Source organism: Saccopteryx leptura, chromosome 9, assembly GCF_036850995.1.
Source record: "Saccopteryx leptura isolate mSacLep1 chromosome 9, mSacLep1_pri_phased_curated, whole genome shotgun sequence".
NCBI classification, from domain to species: Eukaryota; Metazoa; Chordata; class Mammalia; order Chiroptera; family Emballonuridae; genus Saccopteryx; species Saccopteryx leptura.
Genome location: NC_089511.1, coordinates 58,529,509 through 58,556,723, shown reverse-complemented (window position 1 = coordinate 58,556,723; position 27,215 = coordinate 58,529,509). Strand labels below are relative to the sequence as shown.

The 27,215-nt window shown below is 40.7% G+C and overlaps 1 protein-coding gene across 2 annotated transcripts in view; it reads right to left on the bottom strand.

Moving 5' to 3' along the window:
* The window catches only part of BICC1 (BicC family RNA binding protein 1), a 365,663-nt gene that overhangs the window by 132,234 nt on the left and 206,214 nt on the right, over positions 1-27,215 (bottom strand). For both annotated transcript variants that reach the window (XM_066349083.1, XM_066349084.1), the window contains exon 3: positions 19,964-20,033. In XM_066349083.1, the coding sequence (XP_066205180.1) occupies positions 19,964-20,033 (70 nt within the window). The remainder of the gene's footprint in view (positions 1-19,963; positions 20,034-27,215) is intronic.

Here is a 27,215-nt window from a genome sequence, read left to right as displayed (position 1 = left end):
TGACCTTCTTTTTACAGGAAAAGAAATGAAACAGTAAAAGACAAATAAACTCCTTTTACCTCAACCCACTGATGTGTCAAACAAAACCACTCCATCTATTATGATTTTCTTTCACAGACAGTCACACTTAAATATTACTTGCTTCCTCTTTCCTAATCATTGCATTTTAGATTCTACTACTCTCTCAAAGGTCACTAATTTGGTCAGTACTTAAATTTAATTTTCTGTATACACTGTTTTCTATAATAGAGGAATATATTTTTGGATTAAAAAAATCACATTCCTTGAAAGAATTCAAGTTTTATTATTTTATTCCTTAATTCCTATGATTGATGAGACCATTATTAAAGTGATAATATACATGAACTCTCCAAAATTTATTAACTGGTGAAAAAAAAATTCATGTATTAAACTCATTTCAACAGAATTAAAAATCACTATTAGATATGGGGTATTGTAGTAATATAATATCATAGTAATTAAATATATAGAAATATATAAAAATATGGAAGATATATAAAAATAATTAAGATATAATATTAAAATAATTAAGGAAATTAAAGTTATGCCATCTATCTGGATAGGAATTAATATAGTGGGTGCAAATGTGATAGACTCTAATGTTAGAGCAGGGCCCAGTTAGTGTGTGTGTGTGAAGTTATACACAGATAAGAAGTGGCTGATGTCATAACTTTGTAAGTTATGTAAATAAGAACATCTTAAAAAGTGGTTTGATGTAACATTTCAATAGATTAACATAAAAGGGGTTCCCTGTGAGGAACTCCCAAAAAGGTGGTTTGAGGTGATAATCCTGTAGATTGATACCTGTTTGAAGGTGTTGGCCAGAAAAGGTACTAAAGCTGAGGGGTCACCCTGCTGAGGTAGTCGCCCAGACTCCAAAGTGAACGTGAACTGTCTCCACACCACACTGAGCTCTGACCAAAGACATTTGAGAGGAGCACACCGACAGGCCCCAAGCTGTACCCAGGCACGCGTTGGGCAGATAAAATACAGTGTGTCCGTAAAGTCATGGTGCACTTTTGACCGGTCACAGGAAAGCAACAAAAGACGATAGAAATGTGAAATCTGCACCAAATAAAAGGAAAACTCAACCAGTTTCATACCTGTTGGGCAGATAAAACATATTATGCTCACTTTGTTAAAGATGGTGCTGCTCACGTGGGGCCCATCGCCCAGGTGATATTAATGTGTGTTGGGGGCGGGCTGTGGGGCAGGCATCCTTGTAGCCTGAGGCTTAGTTTTAGGACTAAGCCTTTCCCACCCTTTTTGATGTGGGGTGGTGCAATCCCATCATGCCTCAGATAAGTGACTTTGTATTAGAAACTTCCCTATTTTGTATATGGATTAAGGGTTTTTGATTTCTACACTATAAAATGGGGGCAGAACGGGAGCTAGCTCTCTCGGTTCCTGAGATTAGCATTAGAGAGCAGAGAGGAGAGCAGAGAAAGGCCACGTGGAGACCAGGAGAAGCAGCCAAGATGGCGGAGTATTGAGTGAGAAGCCAGTTTGTGCAGGAAGGAAGGAGATGGGGAACAGAGTTGAATAAGGCTGGTGAGCTAGAGACCTTTGATTCTAGGAAAACTCGGATAAGTCAGTAGCTTTGTAAGCACTGAATGAGTGGGTTTTGGAGCCCAGTATGCGTTTTTACTTGCCCACCAGGTGCAAGCTAGGATTAAAGATAATGGCCCACCAGTTCTTGGCTCCACTGATTCATTACCAACTGTCCGAATCTAATGCGAACTCGCATGGGCCAGGCAGCTATGATGGTGACTGTGGCTATTTGCTTTACATTTGGCGTCTGTGGCAGGATTCGATACAGATTGGCAAAGAGCCACCACCACCTTTGAGTGGTGGAGTAGAGGACTGGCTGCTGTTATAGTTCCCCATGGCTGTACTTTTAGGGGCAGTAGGCTTGCTGACTTTTACAGCAATGTGTGAGGAAATCGACAGCTCTGTGGAAGAGGCTGCCCGGGACCTGCAAACCAAGCAGTGGAAGGAGCTGGAGCAAACGTGGGAGAAAGAGATTTTGACCCTGGAGTTGGAGCAAGCACCGGAGAAGGAGGCCGACCAAGTTCACAAGATTCACCTGAAATGGAGCAGCCACTCGATGAGGAATCACAGGTTCGTGAGTTGCAGCTTGCCCTGGACATTATGGAGAGCCAGCAGCAGCAGGAGGCTGGGTTTGAGGCTGGAGCTAGAGCTGCAAGAGCTGTTGAGCAGAAGGTGGCAGCGGCCCGGGGCTTGAGCCCGGCAGCAGAAGCTGATGTTTTCAGTTCCTCTTTGGAGGATGAGGAGAATCGGTCTGGAGTTGCAATCCGCAGTCTCCAGAAGATGAGAGCCCAGCTAGAAGGAGTACCTCCTACGGCCCTGGTAGGTCTGCTATTTTGGGACGTAGGGGTGGGATGCCATTATGCTCTCCAGAGCAGAGGTGGAAATGCTGACTTCCATTGCCACATGCTCCTCTTTGGGACAGTATAAGACCTGCCAGGATGGCAGGAATGGGGGGTGAGGGGGTGGCTAAGGCCCCATGTGCGTGGACTGATTTCCTGGAGTACAACTGGAGTGGGCACTGGCTCCTTTGTTGGATGGACTTACAGATTTTGGACAATGTGAAATACCCTGATGGGGGAGGGGGCGGCTTAGCTGGAGGCCATCACCTGCCCCAGGAAGCTTTTCCCACGGCTAGAAAGAAGGCTGAGGACTATTTGCACTTTTGGCAAAGTGCTCAGAGACTGGTGAAGTGTATATCTTTGTAATTGTATGATTTGTCATGTTGTTGTAATCTGTGTAATGTGCTTAATTTTTTTGTGCAGGAATACCTGTGCTTTAGATTGTGAAGCGAGCAAAAGGGGTGGAATGTTGGTCAAATAAGTTAGTAAATATTATATGTTTGCTCGCTTATAGTTTGCATTGGGTGTGGGAGACAGGCTGTAAGCAGGCAGGGTGGTTATAGCCTAAGGCTTAGTTTTAAGACTAAACTTTTCCCCACATCCTACACTGATTGCATGATGTGGGGTGGTGCACTCTCATGAGGAATCCCATTATGTCTCAGATGAGTGACTTTGTATCAGAGACTTCCTTGTTTTTATATTGGATTAAAAGTTTTGGTTTCTACATTATAAAGTGGGGCAGACTGGGAGCTTGCTCTATTGGTTCCTGAGATTAGTATTAGAGAGGAGAGCAGAGTTAGGCCATGTGGAGGAGGCCAGGAGAAGCATCCAAGATGGCGGAATGTTGAAGGAGAAGCCAGTTTGTGCAGAATGGAGATGGGGAACAGAGGTGAATAAGTCTGGTGAGGTTAGAAACCTTTGATTCTAGGAAACTCGGATAAGTTAGTGGTTTTGTGAGCACTGAATGAGTGGGTTTTGGAGCCTAGTCTGTGTTTTTACTTGCCCGCCGAGTGCAAGCTAGGATTAAAGGTAATGGCCCAACAGTTCTTGGCTCTGCTGTTTCATTACCGTCTGTCCGAATCCAATGAGAATCTGCATGGGCCAGGTGGCTCTGATGGTGGCCATGCCTTACACACGCCAAAAGGATTTGTGAGTAATAAATTGCCTGTGTGATTATTGCAACTAACTCTGTGTGTCAGTCTCGTGCTTTTCCTCTGGTGGCAGTTAGTGTCAGCACTGATTAGTAGCATCCTCATAGCCGCCTCAAGGGTAGTCTCGAGGAGGCTGCCAGTCTGCTGATAAGCAGGAGTGTCCCACTGCAAGCGGAAGTCTAATCAGGGACACCTGATCGACATAGAGCTTGGTTCTACTGGGACATGGGCAATAAAAAATAAATAAATAAATAAACAAACACTATTCCTTCCCTTCTAAAATAAGGTTGAACATAGAACCCAGGGCTAAGGAAAGCAGGGTTTCATTCCTAAGAGAACATAATGGACAGGACCACCCCTGTGCAGGCATCGCTTCAGTCAAGCATTAGTTCCAAATGTGGAAGAACGCAGGTATGATTGCTCCTGGAAACCGGATGCATTCACTGCTTCCTTTGGTCATAAGCAATTTTCTTGCCGTTTGTCTATAAAACTGCTTCAAGTGCTGGCTTTTAAAATATTTGGATCATGAGGAAAAATAAGAAAAGGATAAAATTTGAATGCTTATAACCATCAAATAAATATTTCTGAATCCCCACAGAGCGCACTTAACGACTATATTGTTAGTACCAGAAATATTTTTCTTAACTTGGCTCAACTCACTAGCCATGACTTTCAGTAGATGGAAATGATCCTATGGCTGGATACTTTCTCCAATGTCTGGGTCATCAATTCTCCCTAACCTGGCAAGAATCACATCATAATAGCCTAAAGCCAAGGGTTCCTTAAACCACCTGCGTGATACCCAGGTGAGAGAGTCCAGGGATCCTTCCCTGCCTAACTGCTGACACTCTCTTTCCTGACCTGCTAAAATTATGGGTTCCCAGACCTTTCTCACTTCTTGTTTCTCTCCATGCTATTTTTCTTTTTGTTGACAACAATCTAATGTGCCTGGAAACTGCTTCAAGTGCCTGTGCTCCACTTGGGATCACTTTAATACTTTTGCAGATGGTCTGGAGCACTTTTTTTTTTTTTTCTCAGAATGAGCCATGAACTCTAAATCATTTTGCCATGCTTCTTAAGTAATATGTAACTACACTTGAGATGACTGCAATCATTTCTTTTCACTAAACAACAGACCTGTTAATTATTGACTGGGAGAAAATGCCCAGTCCATTTTTCCACAGCATGATGGTTATCTCAATCATCTGCGATACCCATCTTAGTCTGGGCTCCCTGTGGAAAGACACCAAGATAATGAGTTGGGTTAGTGTGTGTTTTTGGAGGTAGCTCATTGGGGAGGTGGTTCCCAGGGAACAGTTAGGGTGGAAGGAAAGTATGACTGAGGAGATAGGAAAGCCAATAGAGGGAGTAGTGTGTAGCAGTCACTGCTGGGGCTCAAGCCTCCTTGAGTGTTCTGAAGAGGTATAAATTATGCGCCTTAGAATCATCCCACAGAAAAAAAAGGGGACACTGGAATTTGTTTTCTGACTGTAGACCTTCACTGGTTGAAGGCTGCCCCTGGGGGAGCTCACTGGCTGGCACCATCACGAGCACTTCTGAGCTGCTCTGCACCAGAGGAGTAAGATCCCACAGTGCTGGACAAAGTGCCCTGGGAGAAAAGTTCAGCGACCCCGCACTCGAGGAGGGAAACCATTGGTGTGCATGGGAAATATCCACCACAGGTCAACTCAGAGGTAGGCCCAGAGGTTATCAACGGCAACTACAAGAGCAATCAACTACTCAGTCCTTTGCTTCTGTCAAGCCACCGAGTTCTGCTGACTCATCTTTCAAGAAGTCTTCTGCATCCCACTGTCATCAAACATGACTAACTATACAGTGGTACCTTGAGATACGAGCAGACCAACATACGTTTTTTAAAGATATGAGCTGCGACTCTATCCGTATTTTTGTTCGAGATCTATGCGAAATTCCGAGATACAAGTCGTGATTCAGGAAGCTGCCGCTAGTTGGCGCATTGGCACACAGGTCCAGTATCGGCAGCACAACACCAGCATCTCGTTCTTTCTCATGTGTAACTCACAGAATCTAATCGAATCTCGTGCGCTGTACTCGTTCTTGCATCATTTTTGCATTTTTTACTAACTTTTTTTGTGTGCTATCATGGGGCCGAAAAAAGTGAGTGTAAAGGACAGTGGTGAGAAGAAGAAGAGAATGATGTCGATAGAAGTAAAACAAGAAATAATAAAAAAACATGAGCGTGGTGTACGAGTGACTGAACTGGAAAGGCTGTACAACCGCAATAAATCTACAATTTGAACCATCCTTAAACAAAAGGATGCCATCAAAAGTGCAAATCCAGCAAAAGGAACTATAAATCTGTCCCAATTAAGGACAAATATCCATGAGGAAATGGAGAAGCTTCTGCTGGTGTGAGTGAAAGAGAAAGAGCTGGCAGGAGATACAGTGACAGACTGTAATATGCGAAAAGGCACATAATATTTACAGCGACTTGAAGAAGAACCATCAACATCAAAAGAGGCAGCAGAAAATATGTTTAAGGCAAGTCACTGCTGGTTTGAAAATTTCAATAAGAGATCTGGCATCCACTCGGTGGTGAGGCAGATGAAGCTGTGAGTGCTGAGGTTAAGGCAGCTGAGGAGTACATCGCACGTTTCGCTGCGTTTATTGCAAAGGAAGGCTACATCCTCCAACAAGTGTTCAACTGTGACGAAACAGGATGGTTTTGGAAAAAAATGCCTCAGAGGACTTTCAACACCACAGAGAAGAAGAAGCTACCAGGCCATAAACCCATGAAGGACCATCTGACCCTTGCATTGTGTGCAAATGCTAGCGGTGACTGTAAAGTAAAGCCACTGCTAGTGTATCATTCCGAAAATCCTCAAGCCTTAAAGACTCACAAGACTCTTAAAGAAAAACTGCAGGTTATGTGGTGTGCCAATGCTAGGGCATGGGTTATGCGGCAGTTTTTTATTGAATGGGTAAATCTCGTCTTTGGTTCTGCAGTGAAGAAATATCTTCAAGAAAATAAACTCTCGATGAAAAATAAAATCCTTGAAAATGCTCCAGCCCACCCACCTGGTCTTGAAGATGACATTCTCAATGAGTTCAAATTTGTGAAAGTCCTCTACCTCCCACCCAACACGACTTCAATCTTGCAACCATGAATCAGCACGTCATTTCCAACTTTAAAAAGCTTTACACAAAGCACTTGTTCTGCTGCTGCTTTGAGGTGACTGAGAATACAATTCTAACCCGTCGAGAGTTTTGGAAAGATCACTACAACATCGTGATATGTTTATGCATTATTGACTTGGCATGGCAAGAGGTTACAAGAACCTTGAACTCGGCATGAAAAAAGTTATGGCCTGATGTTGTTGCAGACAGGGACTTTGAAGGATTCAAACCAGAGACCAAGACCGAGGTAGAAGCCTTGAAGGAGACTGTGTCCCTCGGAAAGTCGATTGGTCTGGAGGTAGATGAGGGTGACGTAAACGAGCTCATCGAGGAACATGAGGAGAACTCTCAACTGAGGAGTTGAAGGAGCTACAGATGATGCAACATACGGAGCTTCTGCAAGAGATTAGTAGTGAGGAGGAGGTAGAGTCGGAGGAAGTGATTTCTACAAGTGAAATTAAAGACATGCTGGCAATGTGGGAGAAGCTTTCAAGTTTCATTGAAAAGAAACATCCAGAAAAAGTTTCAACTGGTCGTGCTTCAGCACTTTTTAATGACACTTGTTTGTCACATTTCCATAACATTTTAAAAGGCAGGCAAAAGCAAACCTCTTTGGATAGATTTTTTATTCAAAAGTCCTGTAAGTGAAAGTGCCGAAAGTGCAGTCAAAAAGGCAAAAACAGGTGATAATTAAATGAAAATTACATAATGTTAAGCTTAGGTTACGTTTAAAGTTTAGAAAGTGCTTTTTTTTTTTTACAATTAAGTTTTGTGGTTTCATTTTAAGTAAAGAAAGTGCAGTTTTAGTTTTGTTTAAAGTAAAGAAAATGCAGTTTTAGTTCACATTTAGTGTTAAGAAAGTGCAGTTTTAGTTTACGTGTCTACAGTTCCTGCATCCCTTCCTCCCTCCCTCCTCCTCCACCATTCACCTCCGTTAGCCGCACTCATCTGTCTCCAAGGTGAGAATACAGTACTAAATAACATTTTTATTTCATATATTTTGTTATGCATTGGTAAAGTATACATGTGTGTTTCTTAATTAAAGACATGTCTTTTTTCATAATTTAGGATAGTTTAGTAATGTTTCACAGGGCTGGAACAGATTAGATCTATTTCAGTTATTTTAAATGGGAGAAGTTTGTTTGATATACAAGTTGACTGACTTACGAGCTCGTTTACAGAACAAATTAAACTCGTATCTCAAGGCACCACTGTACTTCTAGTCTTTAACCTTTTCCCACAATCACTATCAGTTATCTTCTGTGACTACCTCCTACCGCAGGCTTCCTACCGTCTACATGATAGATGAGGTTCTCGTGAGGTCATAACCTTCACTGATCTGCTCCACCTGGCTCACTCTTGCAGCTCTCCCTGTCACCAGTCTCCTACCGTCCTCTGGCACACAATGGTCCTTCCCAGTGTTGAGCCTTTCTCATAAAGAGTGCCCAACTCCTACCCACCTTTTTAAGATCCACACCAGGAACCACTGATCCTTAAGAAATACTTTTCTTGGCTGTAACTTGTACTTCTCTCCTGCTCCTCTGAACTATTCAAGTCCTAAGAGCAAACAATACCAGTTTTTAAAATTTGTTTAAGGAGAGTGCAGAAGGAAACCCTGGCTGGACTCTAAGTATCCAGGATGCAAAGACTAAGATCAATGCTTCTTTCTTAAATTCCTCCAAATCTCACTCCCGTGCCCACTAGCCAAAGACCATTAGGATCTTACCTTTACTAAATAAAATGAGCATTGTTTAATTTGCTATCACAACAGAGAGAGTACATCAAAGGAAAAGGGCATGTTAAGAGAATTGAGAAAGCTTATTACAGAATTTAGGTTGGTTCTGGGTGATTCCAAGGAGGACTTAAGAAAGCAGAGACCACATTTGCAACTGAAGCTTTCCAGAAGTGAAGGGAAATCACCGAGTGAGTATCTCATCAAATTTAGTCTTAGAAGGCAGAGGGTTCAAGGAGAGTTGGGAGTCGTCACTGGTGAAGCAGCAGCAATCCCTCACATCCGTCACGAGAGGGTATTTAATTACTTCTGTGGTTGTACAGCATCTGTCGTGGTGCTGCTGCAGACATACTCAGGAGTAGCCTTGTCTGATTATTTATTTTCTATGAGAGGTATTTATGTTCAATTACGAACATTTCAGCCCAGCTGCCAGGGCCATTTTTCACTGTCTTCAAAGTTAATCAGAAGGTACCAGAATGACTTAAATCCTTGTTGAATTACTCTCCAATTTATTCCTAACCTAAATGATAATGTAAACTTCAACTCATAATTTATAACTCCACCTTTCTGGCAGGCACCGTCTCACAGAAGGGAATAAGAAGACATGGTGGTCTTTGCCACGGGTTCATGAGCCTACCGTCCAGAGAAAGAGGCAAATATCTGGGGCTTATACACCACAAATGTGAAAGCGCCGAAATGTATGGATGAGGTACTGAGTTAGTTCGGGGAATAGAGTATTAAACTCTATCTGAGGGTGGGTGAAGCTTTCCAGGAAGACATGTCAAGAGATGGCTTTAAAAGGATGACTAGGAGTCGACGAGTTGGAAAAGGAAAGGTGGAAGACGCCCCCCTGCAGCAGATGCAGCTTATGTAAAGGTGTACAATGGCATAATGGGTCAGGAACAGAGCGTCTGTCAATGTCGCTAAAACAAACTTTACTTGACACTAAAAAATATTTTCCAATGACAGTTAATAATTTTTCAAACCTAGACTACATAGCGATTACATTTTGAGGTGTGGAAAGATAGTGTTGCATAACTTGCTTATGATATAAAACACTATTAGACATTGACTGATGGAGAAAAACCTAATCCAGGAAGATTAGATACAGGGGTCTCCAAACTTTTTACACAGGGGGCCAGTTCACTGTCCCTCAGACCATTGGAGGGCTGCCAAATACAGTGGTCCTCTCACTGACCACCAATGAAAGAGGTGCCCCTTCCAAAAGTGCAGTGGGGGCTGGATAAATGGCCTCAGGGGGCCGCATTGTGGCCCACGGGCCGTAGTTTGGGGACGCCTGGTTGATGGTGAAAGCAAAAGAAAGTGGGACATATTGTTTCATCTCAAGTATGTATGTATGTACATCGTCGGTTGCTGAAAGTCCTCTTTCCGGTCTTCCGCCTCCCTCTCTGCACTCACACATACCTCCAAGCTATGTGAAATAACCTAGGACTCCTCACTGCTGTGTCAGATTTGAGAAAGCATGAACCACACAGACAAAGCAAAGGGTGCTTCGGAAACAGAGCAATGCCAAAGTGGTTACTGTTCTGTGAACAAACCTGAGTGTGAAGAGAAGTCAATTATACCAAAGGTGAAATACTCTTATTTATGAATTCCACCCTAGAAACAGAGAAAGTTTAGAAATGAAATATAAGTCAATCCAAAATAACATGTTTCAGTGTCCTTCCCTTATAAAAACTGGGAAACAATTCAGAAACGTTATCCAATAAAATACAAAACCAAAGCCCAATACATGAAAACAAAGCCAAACAACTTACTGTGTCTTGTTTCTGTTACACAAAAGAAAACTTAAAAATCTGATGACTCTTGTATAATATTGCAAGTATTTGTCATGCCTTCCACACAAACACACACATACATATATATCCCTACACATGTGTGTGCATATAAATTTTCCCTGCTATTCATACTCAAAATCTAATCTTTACACAGTTTACTTTGGAAATCTGATGTCCTAAAAGTTAATGCGTACTTTTCTACATTCAAAAATTAAGGCCCTGGCCAGTTTGCTCAGTGGATAGAGCATGGGTGCAGTGTGCCGGGTTCAATCCCTGGTCTTGGCACATATGAGAAGCAACCATCTGCTTCTCTTCCCCTCCCTGTCCTCCTTCTCTCTCTCTTCTCCTCTCACAGCAGCTGGACTGGTTAGAACATCGTCCCAGGCACTAAGGATATCTCAGTTGGTCCTAGCAGATGGTAGGGGGAGGGAAGGTGGGGGGTAGCCCGGTGGATCCCAGCCTGAGCGCATGTGGGAGTCTGTCTCTATCTCCCCTACTACCACTTAAAAAAAATTAATACATTATTACCATTTAAGGTCAATTCATTTCTTTTTCTATTTTGAGGGGTAAAGTGATCTATATATCACTTGAGAATAAATATTAATGGTGAGAAATAAGTCACTTGGACAATACAATTAGAGAGAAGCATAAGTAATCTTAAACTTCTGAGTAGAAAAAAAACAAGTTAAATGTCTTTACTTCATTAGAAAAAAAAGGTGACCAACTCACTAGAGAAGGGAAAGGATATGAGTAAACAAACAAAAAAAGACAATTCACAGAAAATACATATAAGTGTTTCCTAGATAGAAGGAAAATGCTCAATTTTCCATTAATTAAGGCAGCACATGAAACCACATATTTTTCACTATTTAGACTGCCCAAGAAGGGGAAAACACAAAGATGTGAGAAGAGCTGTTCCCCTTACAGAAGCCAGACCCTGCTGCTGAGTTCAACAGTCGTTGGAGAGGACAAGGTAGCAATCGTAAAAAATATTAAAGTTGTTCATTACTTATTGCCTAAGAAGTCTATTTCTAAGCATTTATGCAACAGAAAAGCTTCTGCAAGTAGACAAATAATTTTGAAATTCATTGTAGAGAAAACAGAACTCAATCCAATGTCCATCAAAACAGATTTGTTAAAATATGATCCATCCATACCCCACCTACACACAATGGCACTTCATGCAGCTACAAAAATAACAGTATTATTTGTATGCTTATAGAGCAGATGTCCTCTCATTTTTAAGCAGAAAAATCCAATTGCAGAAATATGTGTGCACAGAATGAGCCGTTTTCACAAAGTAGCAATGCATAACTATAACAGCTAAAAACACAAATATGCTATGTTCTCATTTTACTTTTATTTCAGGCAGGACTTACTTTGCTTTAAGAGTAATTTCTGGCAACAAAATATAAAGAGAATGCTACTCCTCATTCCTGAAATCTAATATCTTTTGATAAAAATGCCTGTTAGTATCAAGGTTTATATAAAAATGTTATAATAAACCACAAACTATGCTTTAATGGCACAAAAGACGACATCTAAAGAAATGAGAATGCCACTCTGATTTCAGTTTTTTTCCTTAACTATGAGAACTACCTCAGCAAGATTTGCAACTGCAAAAGGACTTCATGGAAATAATTTAATTGCTACTGACAGTCCTGACAAATGTCTACTTAATTCTGCCCAGCAATGCCGTAGCAGGGCAGAGCAAGACCAGTGGATGGCCACACTTGTTTTGGGAAACCATCAAAAGTAGGTGCCCATCCTCTCAGCACCATCATGGTGTCCAAATATGATCACAATCCTTAGAAACTGTCAGTTATCACAACCATACATTCCAGAAAAGAGAAGTGGAAAATACAGGCAGCAGGAACCAAAGGGCAGCCAGTCTGTCTGGCAACCCCGAGCTACAGGCAAGACTTAAAAACACTGGTGAGACACACAGGAACAATTAACAAGCAGCTGAAGTTGCACAAATTATGTAATTCAAAACTGACTGCAAGTTAGCTTTTAAAATGTGCAGACTACCATCCTATAAGATTTTATCATTTACTGAAAGCTGATCAGTTCACCCATGTTGTTACCTAGGTGCACTCTACCTTCAGAATTCACTAACATGCATAAACTGCCCTGTTGTTGATGCCGCGGAAGGAAGCAGCTGCACCAGGCACTGGGCTTCATGGAATGGTCTAGTAAGAACCCAGCGCTATGCAGACAGCCTGCTCCTCCAACTCAGTTTCTCAGCCTCACACCATTGACATTTTACACTCGATAATTTCTCGTTGTGAGGGTTGTCTCATGCATTGTAGGATATTTAGCAGCATCCCTGGCCTCTACCACTTGATGAATAGTAACACCGCCTCCCAGATGTGACAACCAAAAGTATCTCCGGAAATTGCCAAAAAAGTACCCTGGGGAATAAAACCATCCCAGGTTGAGAACCAGTACTCCCAGATGAAAATGTGTAAATGAACTAATGAAATTCAAAAAAGAGGTGGAAAGAAAAATACTGCAAAAAAGCACAAAAAATGATTAAAAAATTAATGTAAGTTGAAATTTTTAAAAAGATAAGGCATCCAGCCTGACCAGGCGGCGGCGCAGTGGATAGAGCGTCGGACTGGGATGCAGAGGATCCAGGTTCGAGACCCTGAGGTCACCAGCTTGAGCGCAGGCTCATCTGCTTTGAGCAAAGCTCACCAGCTTGGACCCAAGGTTGCTGGCTTGAGCAAGGTGGTTACTCGGTCTGCTGAAGGTCCGCGGTCAAGGCACATATGAGAAAGCAATCAGTGAACAACTAAGGTGTCGCAACGAAAAACTGATGATTGATGCCTCTCATCTCTCTCCGTTCCTGTCTGTCTGTCCCTATCTATCCCCCTCTCTGACTCTCTCTCTGTCTCTGTAAAAAAAATTTTTTTAAATTAAAAAAAGATAAGGCATCCAGCAAGCTTCAAAAATGTAAGGAGGTAGCATTGCTTTTGTTCTTGAAGAAGATAGTTGAATATATTCTGAGTTTTCTTAAATTAACATGTTGGTAAATCATTGTTTTGGTGAACAAACATTCATCAGTATGTATCAGTATGCTATGTTCATGCTTATGGAATAGAAGGAAATAACCTGATCTTTGAAATCCAGGTCTGTATCCTAACTCTATCACTTCAAACTCTATGACCTTAACTAAGTTATATCATCTTTCCATATCAGTCTAATGGGTATAATGGGAACAATAATGGTATTCATGTAGGTTATTGTGAGGATAATCAGAGATAACACAGGCGACAGACACACCTAGCCCAATGCCTATTATAAGGTAGGCAAATAAAACGTATATTCACCCTTCCTCATAGGTTTTAACAGAGAAAAGAACTACAGATGGAAGGGATCCTGGGATGGCACTCTTTTAATTAAAGGAAAAAGACATAGCCTGACCAGGTGGTGGTGCAGTGGATAGAGCGTCGGACTGGGATGCAGAGGACCCAGGTTTAAGACCCCGAGGTCACCAGCTTGAGCACGGGCTCATCTGGTTTGAGAAAAAGCCCACCAGCTTGGACCCAAGGTCACTGGCTCCAGCAATGGGTTACTCAGTCTGCTGAAGGCCCATGGTCAAGGCACGTATGAGACAGCAATCAATGAACAGCTAAGGTGTCACAATGCGCAACAAAAAACTAATGATTGATGCTTCTCATCTCTCTCCGTTACTGTCTGTCTGTCCCTGTCTATCCCTCTCTCTGACTCACTGTCTCTGTAAAAAAATAAATAAATAAATAAAATTAAAAAATAAATAAATAAAGGAAAGAGACATAAAAGCATCTTCTCAGGAAACAAGAAGACTGATGGAAAAGGCACTCTTCCCAGAAGAGAAACAGTGGTCATAGAGGCAGGTGAGCTAAGAAATATCAAGACCTGGCTCCAGTTACCTTCTGGGAAATAAGAGAGTGTATGTTACTGTTAATTCAACATAGTTCTTTCCTTCCTCCTTTCCTTCCTTCCTGTACTTGTCCTTCCACCCTCCTTTTCTTAACTTTACAAATTTTTTCATTTGTTCTTAAGATACTTCATGATGCCATTAAATTTAGACATTAAATAGTTATTATCTATCAAATAAGGAAAGACATCATTAGTTGTTAAGATTTCATAGCAGCGAATGCCACTCCTGTATGAAGGCTGGGGTACTAAACCTTTTTCCTACACAATACACTTCAGTGATTATTTATTCCCACCTGTGTGAGTGGACTCAATATAACTGTAACTGAGTTGAGTTGAGGGAACAGACAATCTACAAATATTTACTGAGTGCCAATGATGTACTAGTCACAGTACTAGGGATACAGTGATAAATAAAATGCATGTGCTTGTCACAATTTGGGGGAACTGACCACCCAGAACAATGTTCTCTGACCTTTCTTTGTCACCCATTTTACATCATGACCTACTGTGTGTATGTCTGTATGCATACATATATATAAATAGTGACCTATATAGCTGAAAGTTTCACAATACTCTTAAACTCTGATATTTCTTTTCCAATCTGGTTGTATTTTTTTACATGCTAGTTGTGACCACCTAAATTAATTATTTTACACTAATAGGTCACCATCCTCTCCTGCAGTGGTAGTCAACCTGGTCCCTACTGCCTACTAGTGGGCGTTCCAGCTTTCATGGTGGGCAGTAGCAGAGCAACCAAAGTATAAATAAAAAGATAGATTTAACTATAGTAAGTTGTTTTATAAAGATTTATTCTGCCAAACTTAGCAAAAATCTGACATAAGTATTTGGTAAGTAATTATTATTATATGCTTTAACTTGCTGTAACTCTGCTTTATAAATTTTATAAAGTAAAGTGACTTCCCTACTTTATAAATCACCATTACTGTAGAACCGGAGAGCAGTTAGAAAATTTTACTACTAACAAAGATACAAAAGTGGGCAGTAGGTATAAAGAGGTTGACTACCCCTGCTCTACTGGAAACATCCATGCCTCTTCTCTGCTCTCTGCACTTTGAGCAACAGCATGTTAAAGGCCTCAATCAGTTCCTTGAGAACACCCAATAAACATATAAGGACTCCCAACAAAACATTTTTCCCTGAAAAAAAAATTAAGTGAACCATCTACAGTTTTTCTCATGCTAAGAGTTTCTACTGGATAGTTCTTATTCTGATAGAATTAAACCAAAACTATTAAAACCTCATGGAATTTTGATTATTCTCTTGTTTATTCTAGAAAGAAGAGAATGGCCAAACTTGGTGCAAAATTGCCTCCAAACCAGAATACCTCAAGCAATCCCGTCAACACCTTCCATTTCTACCAGTCCTGGGGCACCCTAAATTGTCAAGTAAGAAACACTTGCAGAGAACAGGTCTACCATTTAGTTAAACTCTGCAGGACAACTCCTTCACAGAACAAAAGACAATAAAGCTTAATTCATGCTGACCTCATTTATTTGGAATTTGGCATAAAAACTTTAAACAATTTTTACCCACGTATACCTTTACCAGTCTAGGAGGAAAAAGACTGATGAGCCAAGTAAGAGCAAAAAGATGACCGTAAGAAAAGTGTCCCCTTGATTTAAGAGCATAAAGTCACCTAGCATTGTGGAGCACGTGGCACAATCACACCTGCTGAGTAAATGCTCATTACAAATTGCTTTTATCTGTTTGTTAAAGCAGGTCTGGAAGGACTTTTATTTGTCAAAACAGTCAAACTTGTTCAAAACGCTATTTGTACTTTAATGAAACTGAATTTATTTTAAAATAAGCTGGTACTCACAATAGCATATTCAAAATTTTAATGAGTACCTGAAGTTATTCTGTTAGTAAAGTTTACAATATTAAATACCTTCCTTATAAGTACTGGTCTGACAAGCACAAATCTCAGATTTTTTCAATGTAAAATGAAATGTCCTAGTATTCTGACTCCAAAAGTTAGAATCAGTTTTATTTACTTTTACTCAAAATAAATGTATGTTATATAGAAGAAATACAATGTATTGCTTTATTTTTCTTAATTATGACCGCCATTAAGTAGATCCTAGTGTTACAGCCTATTTAACTGTCCATTATATTGAACCTTAATTTCTAGATTTTTGTGACTCTAAGAAGATTCAACCTCCCCATAATTTCAAATATTTGGGAATTTAAAACAAAATTCTATAGTCCCTGCCAGTGGTGCAGCAAACAGAAAACCACCCTGGAGTACCAATGTCGCTGGTTCAAGCCAGGGGTCACCAGCTCTATTGTGGGGTTGTCAGCTCAATCACAGGATCTCTGAGGTCATTCTGTTGACTCAAGCTTGCCAATTTGAGCCCTGGGCAGGGTACTTATGAGAAGCAATCAATGGCACTAGTAGGTGGAGCAATAAGTTGATGCTTCTCTCTCTCTCTCTCTCTCTCTCTCTCACACACACACACACACACACACACACACACATACACATAAATTCTATAGTTCCTGTATGTGTGTGTGTATAAATATATAAAAGAAGGTTTTTCCCAAATTGACCTGCTTATTAACTAAATGAAAATATTTCTATTATGGTTTTCACTATATTCCATATAGTTAAAAGGGAATGGGGCAGAAGTTAACGGGAAGCAGAGAAGGGAAAAAAGAAGACTGAGAAGGATGGCGAAGGAGAAGGGGGTAGAGAGCGGGAACAAACGCCAGAAGGTCTCTCACCCAGAATCATGTTTCTCACAGGCACAGAACTACGAAGTTGTGTCCACTATAAAGCTATCCACGTTGACTGACTGTAATGATGACATAAACCTTAAATTAATGAATCCGTAGAAGTGCCGTTCTTTGAAAAACAAGATGGACATCATGCATGAGTGACTGCTGAAGGACTCTCTGCCTGTGTTCAATAGTAATCGCTATCCATTGCCTTCTGAACACATGAATCTCCTTCATCACTAAATCACATTTCAACGTCAAATGGTGAGATCTGTTTCCCAAACTCAGCTTAACTGTGAGAACCACCAAAGGAACTCATTAAGTAGATGGCTTCATAGTTCCACCCCAGATCTACAGAACCTGAACTCTAGAGAAGAAACTGAATTTTCTGATGGCAAAATCAGGCCACTGGCTTTTTGCCTTTCTGTCTGACAGCAGCCTACCAGCACTTCAACCAAAGGAGCCACACGAATACCACTCTGATAAGGATTGATGGCTTAAAAAATAAAGTTTGGACAAGTCTACTGGAAATTCACTTCAAAAGCACATTACTACATTCCAATAAGGTAAAAGAGGGGGCAGACTGTGGTAATATTAGCCATGAAAAATGTTTGTCTAGGCTCAAATAGTCAACCAATAAGCATCATAAATCTAGAAAGTAGAACGTAACACAAACCCACGGCTGTATTGTCTCTCTAGCACAGTCTGGGTTTTCTCTGTATATTCCAGATCTTCACTCCAGCATGGCATTTAAAATTTAATAATCATCCAAAACATGGACTGAGTCCATAGATACATTTCTGTTCTTTGGTCTCTTGAATAATAATAGTTTGGAAGAAATACGGCTTAAAATAAAAACCAACAACTCTTTCCTCTACAACATTCAGAGGCAGATATGCCCATCAGATAAAAGGGCAAATAAATATGTTAACGTTCCTCCTGCCATCTTCATTCTACTTTTACTCAATACAAATTACAGTCAAACAAACTACATCTCTGAATCAAACCATTTTTAAAAGAATATCAGAATATCACACTTAACAGGGAGGTTAGCCAAGGACTGACTCAGCAGCTGTGTGTTTAATAAGAATAACTCAAGTAAATCCTGAACAGTCAATTCTTCTGAGGAAAACTCGACATTTTCTCTCTTCCTCAAGCTCAACCTCTCCCTCTTGGCACATTCTGCTCACCACACAGTGTTGTGTATATTCATAGCACTTCATAAATAATAAAAAATAAAATGGTATCTGTAGAACTTGGCCTGGAGAGATCAATTCTTAGGCACAATTCCAAAGGTTAACTGTAACCATGTGGAAATTATGCTAACTGCCCCCAAATGTGTCACTAAAATAGCCTTATTTTCAAAGCAAAACATATCAGCAAAATGTGGAATATAGTTCGCCATTTAAAGGAGTGAAAAGGGTGTCAATGACTGAAAACTAATCTAAAATGTTAACCTAATCATCCCCATGTTATCTAAAATCTTCAAATTTGTCACCACATTTTGAATAAAAAATTAATCAAGTTTCAGTTTCCCACCCATGATAGTGAGGGAAATAAACTATAGCATGGGTAATAACACAAAAATAATAAGCCATCCAAAATTTCGTGGCATTGTTTTAATATTCATGTTTCCTTGGGGGTTTTCTTTGGGCACTAAGCAGATTATATTTTTATTAGGACAGTAATGAAGCTCACTTCATTTTTTAAGTAAAAATACCTCATAGGAAAAGAAGATCCAGTTTATGGTTAAGTTCCAATTTGTTCAAGTGCTATAGTAGGCCAGGGATTTTTAAGTGGCTGCAAACAACCAAGTAAGTAGATAGTGACAGCTTCTTCTTCTGCATAATGAATAGAAAATGTCTCAACACACTGAAGATTAACTGAGAATGTATCATATAGCACTTGGCAAATGCAAGGTTTATACAAAGTATAGAATTACACTTGAATATTCACCATGTCTTCTTATGACTGGTTTAGCTTCCCAATTCTTGCCACCATGATCACAAATAACAAGATCAGAATTTCTGTAAGAATTCCAATCTACTAAAGTTTAGCTAACAATACACATAAGAACTGTAAAGTAATTCACATTCCATACAATGAGTAACTCTAATAAAATTAGATTAAAAGAAGGCAATCTGGACTAAAATAAGAAAGAAAATTGAGAAATCTTGCAGCGTTTGGCATCAGTTAGTAATAAAAGTCCTAGAGAAAAGCAGCAGCAAATACAAAACTAAAAACATCTAGAAAATCTAGACCATCAGGATAATGCTCAGCTTGCACAATCCTTGTTTTTCAAATTGATGGTGTTCTTCGTTATCTCCTAATGACTACATGTACCTTTTAATAAAGTATGCACAACCAAGTTTACTAAGACAAAGGTTACACTTTAAAAAGAAAAACAATCCATAACAATATGCGCTGGCAGGTCATTTGAAAATACTATGTAATCTTAAAACTAAGGGTGCCTAGACTCATGTCTGACCATCCGTGCATTGCGTAATGTCCTCAAGGATCAAGCAGAGTACAGGCCAGAAAGGGAAATGCTCAGCTTAAAAGAGAAACCTAGTGAGTTTTTCACTATCTGACAGGAGAAGAGAACAATTAGTTAAGAAATCTAAGTTCTGTATCACATTGGAGGAAAATAAATCAGTATTCAATCTGCGTGGTTCATAAACAAGAAGACTAAAGTGTAAACACTGGAAGTTTATATACTGAAAAAAACATTCCTACATGTGGAGAGTGACCATGACTCACCACCATCAAATGAGCAGGCATACTTGAAATCATTAAGTTGCTATGGTATCTTCCTTAATAACATTTCTATTATCAGTGAATACTTTTAAAAATATTTTTCTGTTGTTGGATAAAAGGCTGTACCTTATTTTTAATTACGATAAACCTCCCAAAATATTGCCATTTGACAAATATCTGGGGATAAATATGATAAAAACAAAGGCTGATTTTTTTCTCCCTGGCAAACTTGTAGTGATTCCGTAGTCTCTGCAATAGAAACCCCCAATTTCTCCATCTCTCATAATTTACCTTTCTTGGATTTGGCTCCAATTTTCAGCTTTGATGGCCAAGCAATCTGTGTATTTGTTTCCTCCATGATCTGTAACAAAAATTAAGAGAAATATTGATTCAATTAGGAACTTGTATTTACAGATAAGACAGTCTCCAAAAAATTATTTTCATGTCTTAGGCTCATGTTGATATAACAAAATGATCTCATTTTAAAGCAATGCAAAAGAAAAAAAAACTTGGAAAAAAAATGAGATGTATTTCTATAAGCCTTTTATCTATCAGAAATATTCAAGTCTATTTTGTTATTCCCAGTGTTCCTCTCTGTGATTGAGACAACAAGACCAAAAGTACACGAACAAGCAATTAACCCAACTTGACGCCAGCACCATCAGAGATGCTTGTGCTGAATAAAATTCCCCAAGATGATCGCCAACGAATTGCAACACACCAAACATAATCCTTGTAATACAAAACCACGTGGGTTAGGCCATACTAAATGAAGATTTTTTTTTTTTTTTGGAAAAAAAAACCACTTGTTTAGAGCACATTTGTATTTCATTAAAACTGATAGAAAGCCTCTCAACATGACATCATGGCATAAGACTACATTCCCATCATCCTTTGCCTGCTCGTCAGTGGCAGTACTACCACAGTTCTGTCCCGCTGACATGCAGCCAACACTGGCCAGGAAGCCTGGAGACCCAAGTGTGATTCCTCACACACAGTGAGGGCAGCGAGACCGCAGCACGGAGGAAGGAGACGGCAAATAAGAAAACAACGCGTCAGCAAAACTTAGGCATCCTTTGTTCTTCTCTTCTTTTATCACATGAATTAGACTAATGTTTACTTTTTTACCATAAATACAGAACCACCGAAATGAGAGCAAACAACTGAACAAATTAGGCAAAAAATAGTGACTTGCCTACATTGATCACTTAGATTAGGGTAATGTTTACTTTTTAATATGGATTTCAAGTTAATTAAACCATCTAATGGTGAAAACAATGAAACACTTTAACAGTGCAGTTGAGAAAAAGTACCCCGTCCCCTTCAGTATGGGTTAGGTACTGGGCCAAAGGCTACATGGTTACCACGTTAACATGGATCATACTTCGTTTAATCCCCTTTATCAGAGCATGAAGGGCTTTCAGCAGCTGTTTCAGACTGGCAGCCCACAGATGCATTTTGTCTATCCCAAGGTTTTTGTTTTTAAATGTGAGCCAACATTTTTAAACCTGGTCACTTCCCATACAAATTCAGATTTCTATACAACTCGGTTGGTTCATCACCTGCAGCCCACATCCCCACACGGCACACTTGGCTGGCACAGAGGACAGATGCCCTCTTGTCAGGCCCAGAAGGCTCTCAGGGGGCGCCCAAGCCCCGCTGGGTCTCTCCCACTGAGGTCAAGGGCCACTTGCCATTATCCTCATCAGGTCTGTGTTACCTCATTTGCCATTTATCATGGTGTTTGCACTGCTGTTTGAGAGAAATATTTCTCTACACCCGTGTCTCTATTAAAAATTGGAAAACAAAGGGAGGTCACAGCGTCTTCACTGAGTCAAGGTGCTGGCCTAGCTCTAAAGGTAGGTGCGCTGGCTACACCAGCCCCATGGGACCTGGCCCCTGCTTCTCCTCTCATCTTACATTGTCCTTGTTCATGTGTTTAGTTGTCATCAGCATTAAATTGTTTACTTAACTCTAAATTTCTATCTAAAAATAAATATTATCCCCCTCAACTTCCTCTACTCCAGCCATACTGGCCTCTCCAAGAATGTGCCCCACAGGTGACCCCTTCAGGGACTTTGCAGTCACTCTGAGGTCCCCAGCGGCCACCTTCTCTGTCACCTTTCCTGTCTGCTCTTGCACGAGCCCAACCAGAATTATTCTTCCCATTTCACTGTGTATTTCCCTCCAACCTCTTATCACAATCTGAAATTCTCCTACTTTCTGGGTTTACTTGTTTATAATCTATGTCTGCAAAATAAATGTAAGCTCTCTACCTTACACACAACAAGCACAGGATATGGCTGGACACACGAACCTTCCTAACACTGCTATGAGGTAGGTTTCTTAATTCCTCACACAACTAGGGAGCAGCAGAGTAAGGATAAAAACCCTAGACTGCTTTGCAAAGACCATACTTTTAACCACTATACCATACTAAACACAGGTCCTGTATCTTTTTAAAATGTGTATATACAAATTTGAAAATTTGCTTTAGGAGTTATTCATACTAACTGGTTATAACATCCTACAAACACTTATTAAAAACCTACTTAGGTGCCATAGTGCTGGGACCCATAGCTACCAATAAGACACAATTACTGGTGTCCACAAGCTTACAGTCAAGTCCAGGACACAGACAAACAAAAAACACAGCTGACTGCCAAGGGGCTGGGAGCTGGTTCAGGATCAGCTCACTAGAGCAGCTCACAGCCCTGACCTTAAAATGTCAGCGTGGAGGTGGTGGTGGTGGGGGGGCAGGAAGACTCGGTTAGGAGGGCCTCTCATTGGTCAAATGTTATCACCTATTAGTTCCAGCTATTATATGCAGTATATATAGTATCCGAGATGTGACTAAAATTAGACTCAGAATTTTCCCGTCAGCTGAGACACTAAAGAGATAAAATGAAACACTAAGATCTTCCTATAAGACTGTTGGTAGGAAAGCAGTAAGAAAGCAATCTATGTACTTTTTTTGAATTAAATAATTTGGCCATTTAATCCAGTAATTTATGCCAGGTATTATAATTATAATACTGTAATAGAAAAGCATCCCAATCCCTTATTCGAATTAAAAAAAAAAAATTAAAGATTTTATTTAGGCCCTGGCCAGTTAGCTCAGTTGGTTAAGAGTGTCATTCCAAAACAATAAGGTTGCAGGTTCAACCCCTGGTCAAGGCAGACACAGGAAGCTACCAGTGAATGAATGCACAACTGAGTGTAACAACAAATGAATGCTTCTCTTCCCATTCTCCTCTTTCTCCCTACCTCTCTCTGCCTCTCTAAAACTCAATCTATAAATAAAAGTTAAGCCCTGGCCGGGTGGCTTGGTCGGCCAGAGTTGTCCTGGAGCATGGGAGCTGCCAGTTCAATTCCCCAGTCAGGGCACGCACAGGAGCCGCGCAATGTTCCTGTCTCTCTCTCCTAGCCTATCAAAAAAAAAGGATATCTTATTTATTGATTTTAGAAAAAGGAGAGAAGGAAGAGAAAGAGGGGGAGGAAATGAAAGCATCAACTCATAGTTACTTCTTGTATGTGCCTTGACCAGGCAAGCCCAGGGTTTCAAAACAGTGACCTCAGCATTCCGGGTCGACGCTTTATCCACTGCGCCACCACAGGGCAGGCAGGATCCCTAATCTACAACCAGAGTTTGATCTTCATTACAACATGATCATCAAAGTCCTATGAGTTGCAGTAAATGAAACACCTTTTAGAGAAAACAAATTACTAGCTATTGGAATTTGGCACCTGCAGCTGGCCCATCCTATGTGACTACAAAAAATGCTACTCCAATAAACTGCCAGCCAATGCCAACCACACGGGTGGTTCCCTAGGCTCCTCGTCAGTCCCTACAAGCAGCCTCCCCAAACATTCTCTTTATTTGTCCATCACGGTGTGCAACCTGGCCATGACAGGCAGGTGGCTCTAGAGTCAAGGTGCCAGCATGGCTGCTTTCTAGCTAGTACATTGTGCAAATAACTTTGAGCAACCTCACTTTTCCCCTCTGTACAATTAACTGTAGCATCTATTCATGGAGTTTCTGCTGTGAGGTTTTTATCAGAAAACATATGGAAAATCCAAGCACAGAGTGTGGCACATTGTGACTGCTCGATATTAACACTTGTTTTAAGTACACGTTGATTATTTTTGGTCAGGGATTGTTTTAGATACTAGGAATATAACAGCAAACTAGACAGTGCTTCCCTCCAGGAGCTCATGGTCTAACAGGACAAAGACAACTCAATCCACCATTATGAACTGTGTCCCAAGTTTCAGGGCAGGTAAATATGAGAACGTGCAGTGGGGACCCCAACCCAGTCATGAGTAGTCAAGAAAAGTTAGCTCAAGGAAATGCCTATTAATGCTGTGACCTCAAGGAGGAGAAAAGGTAGGGAAAAGGTGAAGAAAGTGTCCGAGGCAGAAGAGGGGGACATGCAGATCTATAAGCAGGGTAGGCAGGTACCAGACAGGGCCTGAGGGTATTGATTCAGCATCGCTAAGGTGCTTCAAGGTTCATCTTATTTACTCAGGACAGGAAATGTATCTTGTCTTCTCCACCCTCCTATAGGTCTGCACATGGACATGCCCGATATAGACTTGAAGACATGACACAAACCAAAGCCATCAGGTACTGATGCTTGGCTGTCACTTGCCATAAATAAGTTCCGAGACCCAGTGGAGTAAGTACAGGGAAGGAGGGACCATACTTACACTTCACTTTCAGGGAGTCGAAATTGCCCCTAGGAAGCTAGCACTGAAGCTTTTCAAACCATCATCCACAATGACTCCAAGCCATTTCCTATAGTGCAGACACTGTACACTATCAGTGTCAGCCATTATGGGAGTGGTAGAGTATGAAGCTGTTTCATGAGCAGGAAGAGGAGGAAGCACAGTCTCAGCTAGCAGTGAGGGCGGAGGCTGGCCCAGGAAACCCAGACTGAAACTAGATTGCTGGAGCAGGGGCCCATGGCATGAACCCTGGCAGAAGTGGGAGAAGGGTGGGGATGTGGGGTACAGAGGTAGAAGTCAGGGCACTAAGCATCCAGAGGCTAAGTCAGAGGCTCTGTATCCAGAAAGCCATGCTTAAAAAGACATACTAAATGGTCTTCAAGACAAATAGGAAAGTAAATCAAGGTAGACAGGAGAACTGAAAAAGTGAGGTCAGGAAGCTGTGGCTGAAATAAAAAAAAGCCACAAAACCTCTGAGAAGAAAATGACTATCTTATAGCTCAGGGGGGAAAAATCCTAAAGTTCCAGCTAGTTTGTTTTTTAATCTTATTATGGCCTCCGTTTCCACCTTCACAAATCCCAAGTTCAAAGAACTACTACTTTTAAATTATCTTCTATAAACACTAAGTCATACCTTAAATATTGTAAAGACTTTTGTTTTCACTCATAACTCTGGATGCTGTACATTACTAAAGCAGCTAAGAAACAAAGTTCAAAGATAAACTTGGGATTTCTCCTAGAGGCAAGAGAGAACTAGAAAGTTTATAGGTGAGTTTCATATATTTTTAAAAAGATGCCCAGGGCTTCCACACAACCCAACATAAGTGCTTACCATCCTTTTCAAAGAGGCAATGTTGATTTGAACAAGAAGTTGGATGTGGACACAAGTGATACAAAAGTCACTGAGTAGACTGGCTTATGGAGGTAATAAGTTCTTTGTGCATCTAAAGGCTCAGAACTCTGAGAAAGGAGACAAGTCTCTTAATATCTTCACAAAATCCAGACAAGTTTAAAAGAAAGCCATGAGAATTAAAGTGACAAATTTTTCAAAATCATAGGCCCTGCCCAGTTGGTTCAGTGGTTGAGCACTGCCCAGCATATGGATGTCCTGGGTTCAATTTCCAGTCAGGACACATAAGAGAAATGATCAACTCCTTCTCTCCCCCTCCCATTCCTCCTTCTCTCCCTCTACCCCTCCTGCAGCCAGATGCTCGATTTGTTTGAGCATTGAAGATAGCTCAGATGGTTTGAGTGCATCAGCCTTAGGTGCTAAAAATAGCTCGGCTGAATCAAGCATCAGCCCCAGATGGGGTTACCTGGTGGATCCCGGTCAGGGCACATGTGGGAGTCTGTCTGACTATCTCCCTACCTCTCACTTAAAAAAAGAATTCATGAAAATGGCAACACTGAAGCAAGTTAATTTTACAGATCCCATAATGGATGACAACCTGATACCTTTCAAGAGGGTGGTCATGTATTTTCCACTATACAAATATTTCCTGCAAAATCTCACAAGCAAATCACTTCCCAGGAACCCATAATGTGCCCTAATTCTTAGGCAAGTCAGGACATTGTATAAAGTATTTGACTGCATTCAATGAATAAATGAATTGACTGGCTACCTCTGACCAACCCCTTTCCAAAACATAAGAATTTGGTGCACCCCAGGTGTATGAAATATGAACTCAAAGTTGGGAAACGTGCTTAAAATGACTAGTGCTCTCTTGCAGCACAAAAACGATAAATGCCATAATGTCCGTTAAGCTAAGGAATGCCTAGGTATGCAAAGCCACAAAATCTCTGAGGAGAAAATGACTATCTTCCACCTCTGGGAAAAAATCCTGACCTCAGTCCTAACTAGTTGTTTGGTTTTTTTTTTTAATCTAACTTTTGTCCTGGTTTTCACTTTCACAGAATCAAACCTCAAAAAACAAGTATCTGGTTTTGAATCGTTTTAAAAAAACATTCAATGACATCTTAAATGTTTTAAAGACTTGTTCTAATTCTTAATTCTAGATGCTGTATGTTAATGTCTTTCAAATAGGCCAGTTTCAACTTCTGGACATCTTCATGGTCAAAACCATCTTTTCTCAATTCTACCAATTTCTCTAGGTTTCTTTAGCTGCTCTCTTATAATAAACAGTAATCTTTATTCCATTTTTTTTCAGAGAGAGAGAGAGGGAAAGAGATAGAGAGAGAGAAGGGAGAAGAGCAGGAAGCATCAACTTCCATATGTGCCTTGACCTGGCAAGCCCAAGGTTTCTAACCGGCAACCTCAGTGTTCCGGATTGATGCTTTATCCCACTGTGCCACCACAGGTCAGGCAATAAACAGTAATCTTGTAGGTCATAAGGAAAGAGGACATTTTGGACAAGTCCATCTAAAAATATAACTATTTGAAAAATAACGATTTTAAATTTCTGTTATAAAAATTTACTGTGGCCTGACCAGGCAGTGGAACAGTGCATCGAGTGTTGGACTGGGACACAGACGAGCCAGGATGGAAACCCTGAGGTTGCCGGCTTGAGCACAGGCTCACCAGCTTGAGCTGGGGGTTGCTGGCTTGAGCGTGGGATCATAGACACGACCCCATGGTCGCTGGCTTGAGACCCAAGGTCGCTGGCTTGAGAGCAAGGGGTCACTCACTCTGCTATAGCCCTCCTGTCAAGGCACATATGAAAAAGCAATCAACGAACAATTGAGATGCCGCAATGAAGAACTGATGTTTCTCATCTTTCTCCCTTCCTGTATGTCTGTCACTATGTGTCCCTCTCTCTGTCTCTCTCTCTCTCTGTCTCTGTCACAAAAAATAAGT